The sequence below is a fragment of the Pneumocystis carinii genome, assembly GCF_001477545.1.
Source record: "Pneumocystis carinii B80 chromosome Unknown supercont1.2, whole genome shotgun sequence".
Taxonomy (NCBI): domain Eukaryota; kingdom Fungi; phylum Ascomycota; class Pneumocystomycetes; order Pneumocystales; family Pneumocystaceae; genus Pneumocystis; species Pneumocystis carinii.
The window spans coordinates 481,323-493,590 of NW_017264714.1; the positions used below are offsets into that span (position 1 = coordinate 481,323).

The 12,268-nt window shown below is 25.3% G+C and overlaps 8 protein-coding genes across 8 annotated transcripts; 5 read left to right on the plus strand and 3 right to left on the minus strand.

Annotated features, from left to right (window-relative positions):
- Positions 1-266: 266 nt before the first annotated feature.
- On the plus strand, positions 267-1,227 carry T552_00529 (hypothetical protein; the record flags this gene model as incomplete). The annotated part of the gene is made up of 5 exons (XM_018369144.1): positions 267-513; positions 564-659; positions 703-785; positions 834-940; positions 1,083-1,227. The coding sequence occupies 5 exons, from the start codon at positions 267-269 to the stop codon at positions 1,225-1,227; spliced, it is 678 nt and encodes a 225-aa protein (XP_018227413.1).
- Positions 1,228-1,490: 263 nt separating this feature from the next.
- On the plus strand, positions 1,491-2,306 carry T552_04069 (E3 ubiquitin ligase complex SCF subunit scon-3; the record flags this gene model as incomplete). The annotated part of the gene is made up of 6 exons (XM_018372120.1): positions 1,491-1,539; positions 1,584-1,631; positions 1,687-1,748; positions 1,803-2,059; positions 2,143-2,197; positions 2,248-2,306. The coding sequence occupies 6 exons, from the start codon at positions 1,491-1,493 to the stop codon at positions 2,269-2,271; spliced, it is 495 nt and encodes a 164-aa protein (XP_018227414.1). The 3' UTR covers positions 2,272-2,306.
- Positions 2,307-2,464: 158 nt separating this feature from the next.
- T552_00530 (hypothetical protein) lies at positions 2,465-3,537 on the plus strand. Its single transcript, XM_018369145.1, has 3 exons — positions 2,465-2,700; positions 2,748-3,380; positions 3,425-3,537. The coding sequence occupies exons 1-3, from the start codon at positions 2,529-2,531 to the stop codon at positions 3,496-3,498; spliced, it is 879 nt and encodes a 292-aa protein (XP_018227415.1). The 5' UTR covers positions 2,465-2,528; the 3' UTR covers positions 3,499-3,537.
- Positions 3,538-3,705: 168 nt separating this feature from the next.
- On the minus strand, positions 3,706-5,030 carry T552_00531 (hypothetical protein). Its single transcript, XM_018369146.1, has 5 exons — positions 4,792-5,030; positions 4,366-4,738; positions 4,020-4,316; positions 3,825-3,972; positions 3,706-3,778 (listed from the first exon to the last, which is right to left on the minus strand). The coding sequence occupies exons 1-5, from the start codon at positions 4,982-4,984 to the stop codon at positions 3,770-3,772; spliced, it is 1,020 nt and encodes a 339-aa protein (XP_018227416.1). The 5' UTR covers positions 4,985-5,030; the 3' UTR covers positions 3,706-3,769.
- Positions 5,031-5,499: 469 nt separating this feature from the next.
- Positions 5,500-7,168, plus strand: T552_00532 (hypothetical protein). The gene is made up of 4 exons (XM_018369147.1): positions 5,500-6,145; positions 6,193-6,345; positions 6,393-6,920; positions 6,964-7,168. Exons 1-4 carry the CDS (start codon positions 5,546-5,548, stop codon positions 7,120-7,122), a joined length of 1,440 nt encoding a protein of 479 aa, XP_018227417.1. The 5' UTR covers positions 5,500-5,545; the 3' UTR covers positions 7,123-7,168.
- A 2-nt stretch (positions 7,169-7,170) lies between these two features.
- T552_00533 (hypothetical protein) lies at positions 7,171-8,608 on the plus strand. The gene is made up of 7 exons (XM_018369148.1): positions 7,171-7,281; positions 7,325-7,462; positions 7,512-7,758; positions 7,804-7,864; positions 7,906-8,067; positions 8,110-8,293; positions 8,342-8,608. Exons 1-7 carry the CDS (start codon positions 7,217-7,219, stop codon positions 8,568-8,570), a joined length of 1,086 nt encoding a protein of 361 aa, XP_018227418.1. The 5' UTR covers positions 7,171-7,216; the 3' UTR covers positions 8,571-8,608.
- On the minus strand, positions 8,607-9,049 carry T552_00534 (hypothetical protein; the record flags this gene model as incomplete). The annotated part of the gene is made up of 3 exons (XM_018369149.1): positions 8,607-8,794; positions 8,837-8,885; positions 8,935-9,049. The coding sequence occupies 3 exons, from the start codon at positions 9,047-9,049 to the stop codon at positions 8,647-8,649; spliced, it is 312 nt and encodes a 103-aa protein (XP_018227419.1). The 3' UTR covers positions 8,607-8,646.
- A 132-nt stretch (positions 9,050-9,181) lies between these two features.
- T552_00535 (hypothetical protein) lies at positions 9,182-11,759 on the minus strand. Its single transcript, XM_018369150.1, has 9 exons — positions 11,627-11,759; positions 11,482-11,582; positions 11,222-11,436; positions 10,790-11,167; positions 10,352-10,750; positions 10,078-10,298; positions 9,608-10,033; positions 9,400-9,564; positions 9,182-9,354 (listed from the first exon to the last, which is right to left on the minus strand). Exons 1-9 carry the CDS (start codon positions 11,713-11,715, stop codon positions 9,228-9,230), a joined length of 2,121 nt encoding a protein of 706 aa, XP_018227420.1. The 5' UTR covers positions 11,716-11,759; the 3' UTR covers positions 9,182-9,227.
- Between the last annotated feature and the right edge of the window lie 509 nt (positions 11,760-12,268).

The following is a 12,268-nucleotide window of genomic DNA, read 5'->3' on the forward strand; positions in this document are numbered from 1 at the left end:
ACGATCACTTTATTTTTGTCTTTATTTATTAAGGAAAGCTATGGATTTGCTTGGGTTAAGCTGGGTATTTGATTGAGAAGCAGTTGGTTTCTTTAGTTTTGTAATATTTATAAAAATAGGATAATATATTAGATAAGAGATAAGATAAGAGATAAGATAAGAGATTAGATAAGATATCATATAATATAAGAGATAAGAGATAAGATGATATATAAGAAGGTTGCTATGGTATATTTAGACGTTTTTATTAATAAAAGATCAAAAAAATGAATGTTTTAGCTTTAATTTTGCTTATAAGCAAGTTTTATATGAATGTTTATGGGTTATTTGAATGTTCATTTAATCTGGATGGATTTTGGTTTAATTTGAAGGCATTGGATTATATATATTATGTGACGAATATATATACATTAGATACAGAAAAAATAAATATGACATGGAGTATTAGTTTATGTAAAGGAATGAATTCAGAGGTTTTTGGAGGGGAAGGGAATTGTAAGAAAGAATCACGAAGTATGAAGGGGAAAAAATGGAGAAAAATGTATTTTTAATGATAAAATTAGTATGTGGGGTTAAAAGAGTTATTTCAGGGGAAAAAGAAAGGATTGAAGAAGTGAAAGGACTTTATTTTGACATTGATGATAAATATTTAACAGATAGTTTGTTTTAGTATCGAAAGATTAATTACTAATGGGATTTAAGATGGGTTTGAAGTGATGTTTCATAATAATCGAGCTAGAAAAAGCAATTTATCGGCAATTATTAATTTTATATGTGATGAGAAGGTATTTGTGTTTTTTTATGTATAAATTAATATTTTATATTATTTTTAGGAACATGATCCAAAATTGATTGCTTATAAATATTCTATGGTTTGGTTAGAATGGAAGACAAAGTCTGCATGTAAGGATATCAATTATGTGAAAAAGAAGAATGGAACGTCTATTTTTTCTTTTTTTATATGGCTTATTATTATTTTCATTTTAATTATTTTATTTTTTATTTTTTCTCATATATATTTCAATTATAGACAGTATTTTTCCAAAAAAAAGAGGGAATTAGATTAATTAACTGATTTATAGTTATGGTTTCTTTGAATTCGATTTATTTTCATACATAGAAATGATCAAAAATATGAAATATTTTATTAAAGATTTTGCATTAAGGGTAATTGTTTATATAAGGAATATGGGAGGTCCATATAGAGAAGGATATACTGCTATCTAATCAAATTTCTTTTTTTTTTCTTTTTTTTTATTCTGGTAATTATTTTTTTAAACAAATATATTGCTTTCATTTATATAGATTATAAATTCATTAATTATAGAGAAGAATATGAATTCCTTGTTCTTTAAAGGTCTTCTGGTTTGAATTTCTCTGCTTTAAATTGATATTCTTTTTATAATTACTCGGTTATCGAAGGTTTGTCTGCTTTAGATTAAGTTGAAAAGTAAAAATTTTAAAATTCTTCTTTTAAATACATGGAAAATATGTCAAAAGTAACTCTTATGTCTTCAGATAATGAGAGTTTTATTGTTGGTAATTTTGATTAAAAAAAAAGTAATAAAAATTGATTTTTTTAGATAAAATAGTTGCAGAAAGATCTATTTTAATAAAAAATATGCTTGAGGGTATGAATGAAGAATAAAGGGAATTTATAGGACTCAATTATTATTAAATTTATAGATATTGGAGAATTGGATTCACCTATTCCATTACCAAACGTAACATCCAATGTTTTAAGAAAAGTAATAAATGTATTATTTTTATGGAATTTTTATTAAAAAAATATGTAAAAAAAGGTTCTTGAATGGTGTGAACATCATCGTGGAGATCCTCTTTTATCAACAGATGATGATTCGGATTTATCTATGCATCGTTTGAAAAAATCTACAGAGATTGATGAATGGGATCAAAAGTTTATGCAAGTTGATCAAGAAATGCTTTTCGAGATAATTTTAGCGAGCAATTATCTTGATATTAAGCCTCTTCTTGATATTGGATGTAAAACAGTAGCAAATATGATTAAAAACAAGACACCTGAAGAAATTCGTAAAACGTAAGTAGTAAATGACTCATTATTTAGATAAGACACTTTAAGTCTTAAATATTTTTTTAAAATATGTTAATATAATCTTTTAGATTTAATATTGTAAATGATTTTACTCCAGAAGAAGAGGAAATTATAAAAAAAGAGGTTATTATAATTTTTTATGAATTCAAATCATTAACCTTTATAATTTAAAGAATGAATGGGCTGAGGATCGTTAATAGAAAAATATTAAACACTATAATTTATAAAAAGATTGGAGATTTATATTATTATTAAATTATACACTTGCGATCATTTTATTTTTAACAGGGAAAAGGTAATTGAATCTAATGTATCTTTTTTTTTGGCTTAATAGTTTTAAATGTACCGTTTTCTTAATAAATATATCTTGTATATTTTAGAATTAAAGATCAATAATTAAAATATATGGTTTTTTAATAAATTAAAACATAGAAATCTTTTTAAAGCTTAAATTATGTTGATTTTTTTTATTTTAAGAGGATTGAGATACTCTATATCAAAACATTCTATCTTTACTCTTTTTCAAGATAGAAAAAACAGATTTTATAGGAAATTAATACATAATATAGCTTCTAAATTGGATAATAAGGATTTTTCAGACTGTTTTTACTTGGAAAAACTCTTGGGTTTACTTTTTTTTTCAAAATATCGTCTTTTTTTTTGATAATTCTAGATGGATATCAAATTTTACTTAATAATAATCCATTTAAGACACCATCAGGAAAGAATTTTAAATTTCCATTGAGGAAACATAATCTGGCACATTCTCTTTTATCAGAATGTCGCACTTCTTCTTCTAATTTTTTTGAATATCACTCTTTACCATTAGTATCTTTATCTTCTAGAGCAATTGATGTTTTTTCAGAGAAAAAATACAGAGAAAAGGCTTCTAATGGGCTTTTAAAATATTTAGATACGGATACAGTTCTATCATTTGCACCAAAGAATGAATCAGGGGGTGATTTACTTATTTTACAGAAGAAAATGTGGGAACCTCTTCATGAATGGGCGCAAAAATATTGGAATGTAGAAATATTAAAGACAAATAATGATTTTGGAATTATAATGAACCCACAGCCTGAAAAAACGAAGAAATTAATTAAGGAATGGGTCTGTAATCTTGATCAATGGCAATTTGCAGCTCTTGAACGTGCAATTTGTCTTAGTAAAAGTTTTATTATTGGGGCAAAAATGGTAGCAACTGCAAACAGTCCATCAATTGAACGTTTAGATGCTGAAAAGGCTTTTAATTTGGCACAATTAGAGATTCTTTTTGAAATAGAACGTTGGGGTAAAATAGATGATAGTAAGAATATTATTAATATTTTATTTACTACTAAAATCTTGTAGCACATGATGTAGAGGAGAAAGATATAAAACGTCTTTTGGAAACTGTATGTACTATGCTAAAAGATCAAGAATAAGATTTCTTATTCTTACAATTTTATTTATTTTTATTCTCATCTATCAAAAATGTAAATACATGTTTTATTTGAATTTAATGATATGTTGAGCAGTAGGATTTTTTTTTATTTATTTCCTATATATATATATTCTTTAAAATCTAGCCTTTTAGAGTGTAACATACACGTATAAAAATATATTAGAAAAAAACATAAACTATTTATAATTTATTATCAAAAAAAAAAAAACAAAGACGTACTCCCTCAGCAATTAAAAGCTATCTATGTATTATTATATATACTAAAATAGATCAGCTGTATTTCATATAATTTCGATAAATTTGTACCATTCTATCTACATCTGGTGGTAAAAATTCATCATTATCAGGCTCTCCAATATTTTTATATCTGCGTGAAGGATTTCCCAACCCTTTTAGCCCCAATCCAATTTCATCGTTGGGAGATATCGGATCATATCTGATACCTGTTGGTAATCTATATAAATTAATATTATAAATATATATCAATTCAAATTATTATACTGAAAGCCTTCTTTTCCTTTAGCTCCTCTAAAAATAGGATGCGATTTACTAGGATACATTCCATTATTACATCCTTTAATTTCATCTATTATAGGTTCTTTTATTATAGATGGTATTAGCATAGGATGTTTTCCTATTCCCGATGGGTATAAGTCATCACTTCCAATAGAAATATTACAAAAATCTGATGTTTGATTCTTGTTTTGTTCTACATTAAATTTATAAGATATAGGATTCTCCATACATAATGAAGGAAAATTATTTTTTGGTATTTCAAAAAAACTCTCTTCACAAAGACTATATATTGTAAATTATACATAAAAAACATATAATATCTATAACTTACTTATTTTTTTTAAATTTTGATTTTTCATTCGATGGAATCAATTTTTCAATAATATTACATTGATATATTTTTAATAACTCTACTACTTTTTCATTCGAAACATATATCTCCCCTAATGACCTATCTTTTCCTTCATCTGGATATGGAAAAGAGTCTTTTTGTATATATTCATCAATAAATATATCATATGTAACGGTATTTCCTTTTCCCATTATTGTACCAAGAATAACTATTTTTTTGTCCATTTTTAACAACTTAATAAGAATTATCTCCTCTTTACATTCAAATTTATAGCGAAACGTATAAAATGATTCATTTGATTCCTTTAAAATCCCTGATAAAGGCCTTATCTCTGATTCTGTAATCGGTACATCTAAAATATCAGTTTTTTTTTCAAAAAAAAACTGAAATACTAATAAAAACAACCTAAACAATGGCTTTCTCCAAATCCAAGCAGCGTATACCCCGCTTTAAGCATAAAGGCATTAAAAAGACATGCAACTGCATCATATGGATTTTTAAGATTTATATTTCTTTTAACCCCGTTTTCTTCACAAAATATACCAAGAGATGCTTCAATAAGGCTATAAAGTACGTTTATTTGGCTTTCTATTGTCATTTCTTTAATAAAAGTTAATATTTTCTTAAGATATTTATTAACAATTTTAATCGAGGTTAAGAATTGTTATCGATTTTTATTAAAAAATATAGACTTTTAATAGAAATTTCTTAATTTCTTAACTATTTTGTCTAAAATAGACAAAAATTCTTAATATTTTGTTAAGAAAAGTTAAAAAAAATTATATTTTTATTAAGAATTTTATATTTTTATTAAGAATTTCTTAAGATTAGGTTATAAAAAAGTTAAATACAGATTGTCTTATATAGACTTTGGTGTTTTTTTATATTAAATTAGTGGATTAGTCATTAAAATCAGGATATTAAGGCGAATATTTTATTTAAGAAGGAGTCAATATTTTTAGAAATATTATATTATGGATTTTTTCTATAATTTATTATTAGTTTTATAATTTAAATTAATAAATTTAAATTATAAGATAATTAATTGGGTTTTAAAGTTGTTTAAAACGACAGGAAATAAAGGAATTTATGGATTTTAACTTTTATAAGAGGAATTGGTTGATTAAAGGACTAAATTCAAAGTATTTATGATTTTAAAATGTCAGATAAGTTATATTATGATTTTGAAGATAAAAAGGATTTAAAAAATCAAAAAAAAATGGATAAAATGTTTTTATTGGATAAAAATATGAATATTTTTCAAAGACCTTCGAATGTATTTAAGAATCCAATGATATCTATTAATAGACAAAAGGATTTTAGTAGTTATCCAGTTCGTCTTCCTAAAACAGCAATGACAGGACGCAAACTTCTTGAAAATGCACTTAAACGGTATAATAATATTATATATCCTAAAACATTTACATCTTTAATGTCACCATGTTCTCAAAAAACGTCATTATTTCAAGATATTTATAATTTTCAGACACCATTAATAAGAAAAAAGAATTGTTCATTAAAATTAGGTGAATCAGATAAAAAATCAGATTTTCAAGATGATAGTTTTGAGTTTTATGATGAAAGGTCATTTGAAAATTATTCTACACAGAATATAGGAAAGACTAACAATCTTTTTTCACCAATACTTTCTTCTATGAGTCCATCTATATCAAAAAACAATGATTTTTTAAGTTCATATTCTTTAAATACACATAGAAAACAATTGCATGATCAAACTAAATATAAATATGATTTTCAAGTAATAATATAGTTTATTTTTTAAATGAGATACTTAAACATCTATAGAAACATCGGTTTATGAATGATAATGAATCTTTTGATGATTTAATAAAGCAATTAAAAGAATATTATAAAGATGAATCCCTTTATAGTTGGAAAAATCTTCAAAAAGAGAAGCAAAAGAGAGATTATGAAATTCAAAAATTAAAAGATCTTTCTGTAAGAAATATTCTTTGAAAAAGAAAAATTTATAATTTATATTATAGATAAAATCATTAGATAAACCTCCTCCATTATCTAAAGAGATTTTAAAAAAAGTAGAAGAAACACTTTCTTCCAATTCATTAAAAAATCCTTTAATTGTAAAATTTAATATATCAATTACTCCACATGATATTAGGACTTTAAGAGATAAGGAATGGCTTAATGATGAGATTATTAATTTTTATATTGCTCTTATATCTGAAAGAGCAAAAACTACACCTAAAGGTCCAAAAGTTTATGCTTTTAATACTTTTTTTTATACAACATTGGAAAAAAAAGGTTATCAAGGAGTAAGACGTTGGACAAAAAGAGCAAAAGTAAATATTTTGGAACAAGATTATGTTCTTATTCCAATTCATCTTGGAATTCATTGGTGTATGTCAATTATTAATTTTAAAAAGAAAAGATTTGAATATTGGGATTCTCTTAATGGAAATTCTGGAAGAGTATTTCTTCTTTTAAGAGATTATTTATTTCAAGAATCCGGAAATACTATTAATCTTGATGATTGGATTGATTATATTCCAGAGGTTTTTTTTTCTTATATATTATTTATTTATTAATATAATATAGTCTGGTCCAATACAGACAAATGGCTATGATTGTGGTGTTTTTGCTTGCAAAACTGCTGAATGTATTGCTCGAGAAGGTTCAATTGATTATACACAAGATGATATTAAAGAATTAAGAAAACGAATGGTTGCAAATATTATTGAAGGAAGGCTTTTCTAAAATATAGGCTATTTCTATATCGTTTATTCTTAATTCTTACTATTTATTAACTTATTCAAAAATATATCGTTTAACGATCAATCTATAACAAGTTATGTCAAGTGATTTTGATATTGAAGACGAGATTCAAGGTTTTTCTTTTTTACCTGATTATAAGAGGTATTCTTCTATATATATTACCTTTTTATTAATTTAAATTTAGAAATATCTCTAATACAGTTTTTTTAAAACCTGGTGAAAAAGATTTTGAGCCAGATGGCACGTTTAAACAGCAGGAAATATTAAGAAATAGAATAAATTCTATGTTTAATGTTATTTCTGGAGAGCGCTGTATTTCAAAGTATTTTTTTCTATGTTTATATATGTTTTTCTTAAGAAAAATGGTATAGAAAAATATATTCAAAGGCTATTTGGGTTTCAGAGTTAAAACTTGCGAGAGTTGAGAGATTACGTGGTACACAGTTCAAATCTCTTGGAAAATGTTATAATAATATTGTGTGGTTGTTGCCAGAGGAGGTTATTTATTTAGTTGAAAGAGGTTCTTTAGAATGTTTCTGGGAAAATGGAATTCCAATGAGTCTTCAAGCTGTATATTCTGTTTGTTTAGAAGAATCAGGTGGAATTGAGCGATATCAAGTATTTTTTTAATTTTTTTTGTTTAAGGATCTTATAGATATGAAGGTTTATTCATATTTAAAACGTTTAGGTTATTATGTTTTTAGACCAATAGAATGTGAAAATAGTAGGTTTTTTTACAGAAAAGTGGAATATTAATATTTTAAGGGGTTTCAAGGCTTTCTTTTTTAGTATCATATGGATCTGAAAAAATATCACCTTTTTTTTTATGGATGAAAGCACTTATAAGATTTGTTTATAGTTTTTTTGAGAAATATACAACAAATAATTGGAATACATTGGTTAGAGGAAAATGTTATTACTCATATAGTAAAAAAAAACATATTTATTTATATATCTCATATGAATTAGATCAAATTTACAAATCTCTTGAGATTATTCCTTATCATTGTCCTCCTAGTTCAAAAGAGAATTATATTTACGATAAAGATAAAGCAAAGGATCCTTTTAGCATAGCTTATTATGTATGGAAACCAATTCCAAATTTTAGAAAATCTAAACTTGAAAATCCTGATTTTCATATTATTGTTGTAAAGTAAAAAAAAAATACTGGAAATTTTGATTGAGTCTGATGATATAAAAGCTCTAGGACAACCTCTTTACCATCATTAAAGGAATTCTCAGATATCTTTGATTCAGTCCCATTAATAAGTTACGAAAAAAATACAACTGCTTTTCAAAGGTTAAAAAATGGAACTAGACATATTATATTTGCATTACTTGACTCTGGAGTTATAAGTTTTATTAAGTTTATGGATATTGGGTTTGGGAATGAAAAAATGTATATAAAAGACAATGCTCATAAAGTATAAAAATTTATTAATTATATTAAAAAAATATACATAAATTTCCTTTTTATACTAAAAAATATTATTTTTATATAAAACTCTAATTTTCTTTACCATCTAAAAAGTCGGATATCATTAGAAGTTCCATCGCTATATCTGGCTCAATTGGAAATTCTGGTATAGACTCGGCATTTTTATATTTTTCATGAAAATAAAAATATTGACATACAATATATAATAATTTAGAACTATTTTTTTATTAATTTTTTAAAGTTCATAATAAATTTTACTTTATAGTTTTAAATTTTATTTCATTATTCTTGTACTCAGAAAACTGATCTATAAGATCATTGATTTATGAAATTTTATAAAAAACTTTTTTTCTTACTAGATTCATCAAGCATTTCTCTTATTATTCCAGAGATGCTTGCTTGAGCTCTTTTAACAACAAATATAAAATCATCAGAAGAAATAAGTTTTATATATTCAGGTTTTAATGACATTTGTATATTAAAACTTATTTAATTTGCCAAATAAGTTTTAATAATATAATGTTATTTTAATGTATTAGATTATTATTATTAGATATTGAAAGATATACTTGATAAAACCCTAAAAATGATGATTATATTTATTAAATATAGAAATATATGTAATAATAAATAGCTAATTAGTAATATATTATATATTAAGTTGTTCGATGTCCAGTCCTAGTGCGTGTAAGAACAGATTAACGTTTCCTAGTTTAATTGCAGCAATATTTGGAGGAAGATGTTTACTTGATATAACATTATCCATAACTTTTTCCCTAGAACAAATAAATTGTCTTATACGAATTAAATTAGTAAAATACCGAACTTCAGTAACTAGAATGTGTTGTTGTTCAAGTGTAGATGAAATAGCGCACGCTGCCATAAACTGCCATGGATATATTTCATCGGAAAAGGATAAAGAAGGTGGAAAAACATATATAAATCGACCTACTAATTTTGAAAACATCAAATCATAGATTTTTCTCCTTTAAAAATAAATATACGTTAAAATAGTTATTAAAGACTAACCATTGTTTTAAATCAGATTCGTCAGCTTGTGCGGATTGTTTTATAATTTCTGCACGACTAATAAACATTGTAAGAAATGAAAGACCAATTTTAGTCATTGCTATCATTTGTAAATTCATTCTTTCCAACATAATACTTAATAGCTCGATTATAATTTGCAAGGAAGTTTCAGATACATATGCAAGTAAAGATGGTAATGCTACTTGAGTGAATGTATCGATATTTTCTTTTATATATGCAGGGGGTGATTCGTTTGAATAATTATACAAATCGTACACAACAACATCAAGATGATCCAAGTATATAGTGATCACAGTTAAAATAGTTAGCTTTTGTTCACTGCTAATATATTCGAATATTCGTGGTATTAGTTTTTTCCCTTTATTATATGATATAATTGATATAAATGGGTGAACAACATTAGGACTATATATCATTAGAATAAATATATTGTTGATAAATATAAATACTTTCTAGGAATTGGTTCCGTTATATGAAGGCTTTCTAAGATTTGTTCCTTTAATAACGCAATCTTTTTGTTGTGTTCGTCATCGTCTATAGGCTCACTATTTCCCTGTTTACTCTGCTTTTGTTTTCGCAATATCTCGTCAATTTCTAGCAAAGAATCATAAACTTTTTCGATTGAATAAAGATAAAATTTATGATTCCTTGGAGTATTTATATGACATGTCTATATAAAAGTTTAAAAAAAAAAAAAAAGACAATAACATATAAGAAGCGAACCTTAATATTATTTTTTTTAGAACTATCTGGTGGTTTTTTAACGCTAAGAATTTGTCGTGGAGTTCTAACAGTGCTAAAAGATATTTTCCCCAGTGCACCTTCTAAACTAAGTTGAGTTGCCTTTGGTTTTACTTTTCCTGCAGCTACTATATTTTGTATTTGTTGCTGTATCTTTAATATAGGATTTCCATTATGTTTATTAAGATGCTGTTTATCTTGTGATGAACATGATGTTTTAGGATTATTCGGCAATTTTTGTTGATTATCCTTATTCTTTAAAGAATTGTATGAATAATAATAAAAATCGTCTGAATATGGATCATCCGAAACAAGTTGAGAAAGCTGTATACGATTAATAAAATTCTTGTCTGACTCGCTCATAAGTCCGTCATATTTAGACTAATAATATAAGAAAAATCATAAAAATTCCTATCTTACCATATCATTTGTATTCTGATTATGATGGAACAGCTTTGTTTCATTTATTTTTTCAGATTTTTTATTTCTAAATGAATCAGAGTATTGTAATTTCGAGTTAGTTTGAGAATCATATCTAGGTAATTCTCTTCTAGAATTCGCTTGTTCTAAAACCCCTGTATTCTTTTTTACTTCTGTATCAAGAATTTTATCTAAAAATTCCGTATTATACATATTATCTTGAGCTGATTCATTAGAATTCCTTTTATTATCTTTGAAAAATTGTGCTTCCACTTCTTTCAAACTAATATATCCCTTAAAATGCTTTTTTTTAGACTCATTAGTATATGTAGATGTTTCAGAATGCGATGTTTGTAATTTTAAATATTCCAAATTTTTCTATTAACAAAAAAATGTAAGAAACAATATCCCCCTCAAATATCCTTTAATTACCATATCTGAACATGGATCTTTCGATTGAGCTGTTTTATTCGAAACACGTGAAATATACTCAGTATCTGAAATTTTCCTATTTTCCTTTCCAACTGATAAAAATTTAATATCCCCCATCTTCTCCATCATCTTATCCTTTTCTCTATAAAATGCTTGTTCCTCATTTATCATATTTGCCATTTTTTGTGTATTTGTTGAAAAATCAAAATCTTTTCCTAAATATAATGAATTTCACCCCCAAAAAAACCCTCCAAACACACCAACTTCCTCCATATTCACCCCAAACGTATCCTCATTCATATCATCCTTTGTTTCTTCCAGTGTTTCCCCTAATCCGTCATACATATTATCATATTCCAATCTACTAATTTTAACCTTATTAAATCTCTCTATTAAATATTATACCCTTCTCCTAACTCTTCATTCATGTCTCCCATAGAAAGCCTCTCTAATTCCGCGTCTTTTGTGCTTGTTTTCCATTCAAAAAATGCCATTTTTTAGACTTATCATATGTTTGTACGTACCGAACTTTTTATCTCGTGAGAAGGCTAAAACGATAGCACAGCATAATATATAAACCCTGATAAAAATAATTCTTAAGATTGTTGCCATTTAAGCCTATTTATATACAAGTTGAAATAGCCATTTTTCCCTGTATATTTGTTTAAAGTTAGATATATAGAACGTATATGTCATTATTTTTTAAATGCCCATTCTGATCTTGTAAAAATACATAATTTAATAGGTTTGAATAGAGAATATAAACATGTGAAGATTAAAATATGATTTGAACATCAGAAAAGGTTTAAATGTTTATCCATATAACGCATCTATATAGTGGTAGACTATATAGATTTGCATAGTTGAAAATATGTATTATTCAGGTCAATTTTGCATGAAATTATCTTATTTAGATATTCATTTTGTAATCCTATGGTGAATTTCCTTTGTTTTGAGCCATTAAACTTATATTTTTAGCTTTTTTGATGTAAATTGCTTATAGATTATACATTGATATGCATATACACCGCATACAAGACGCATATA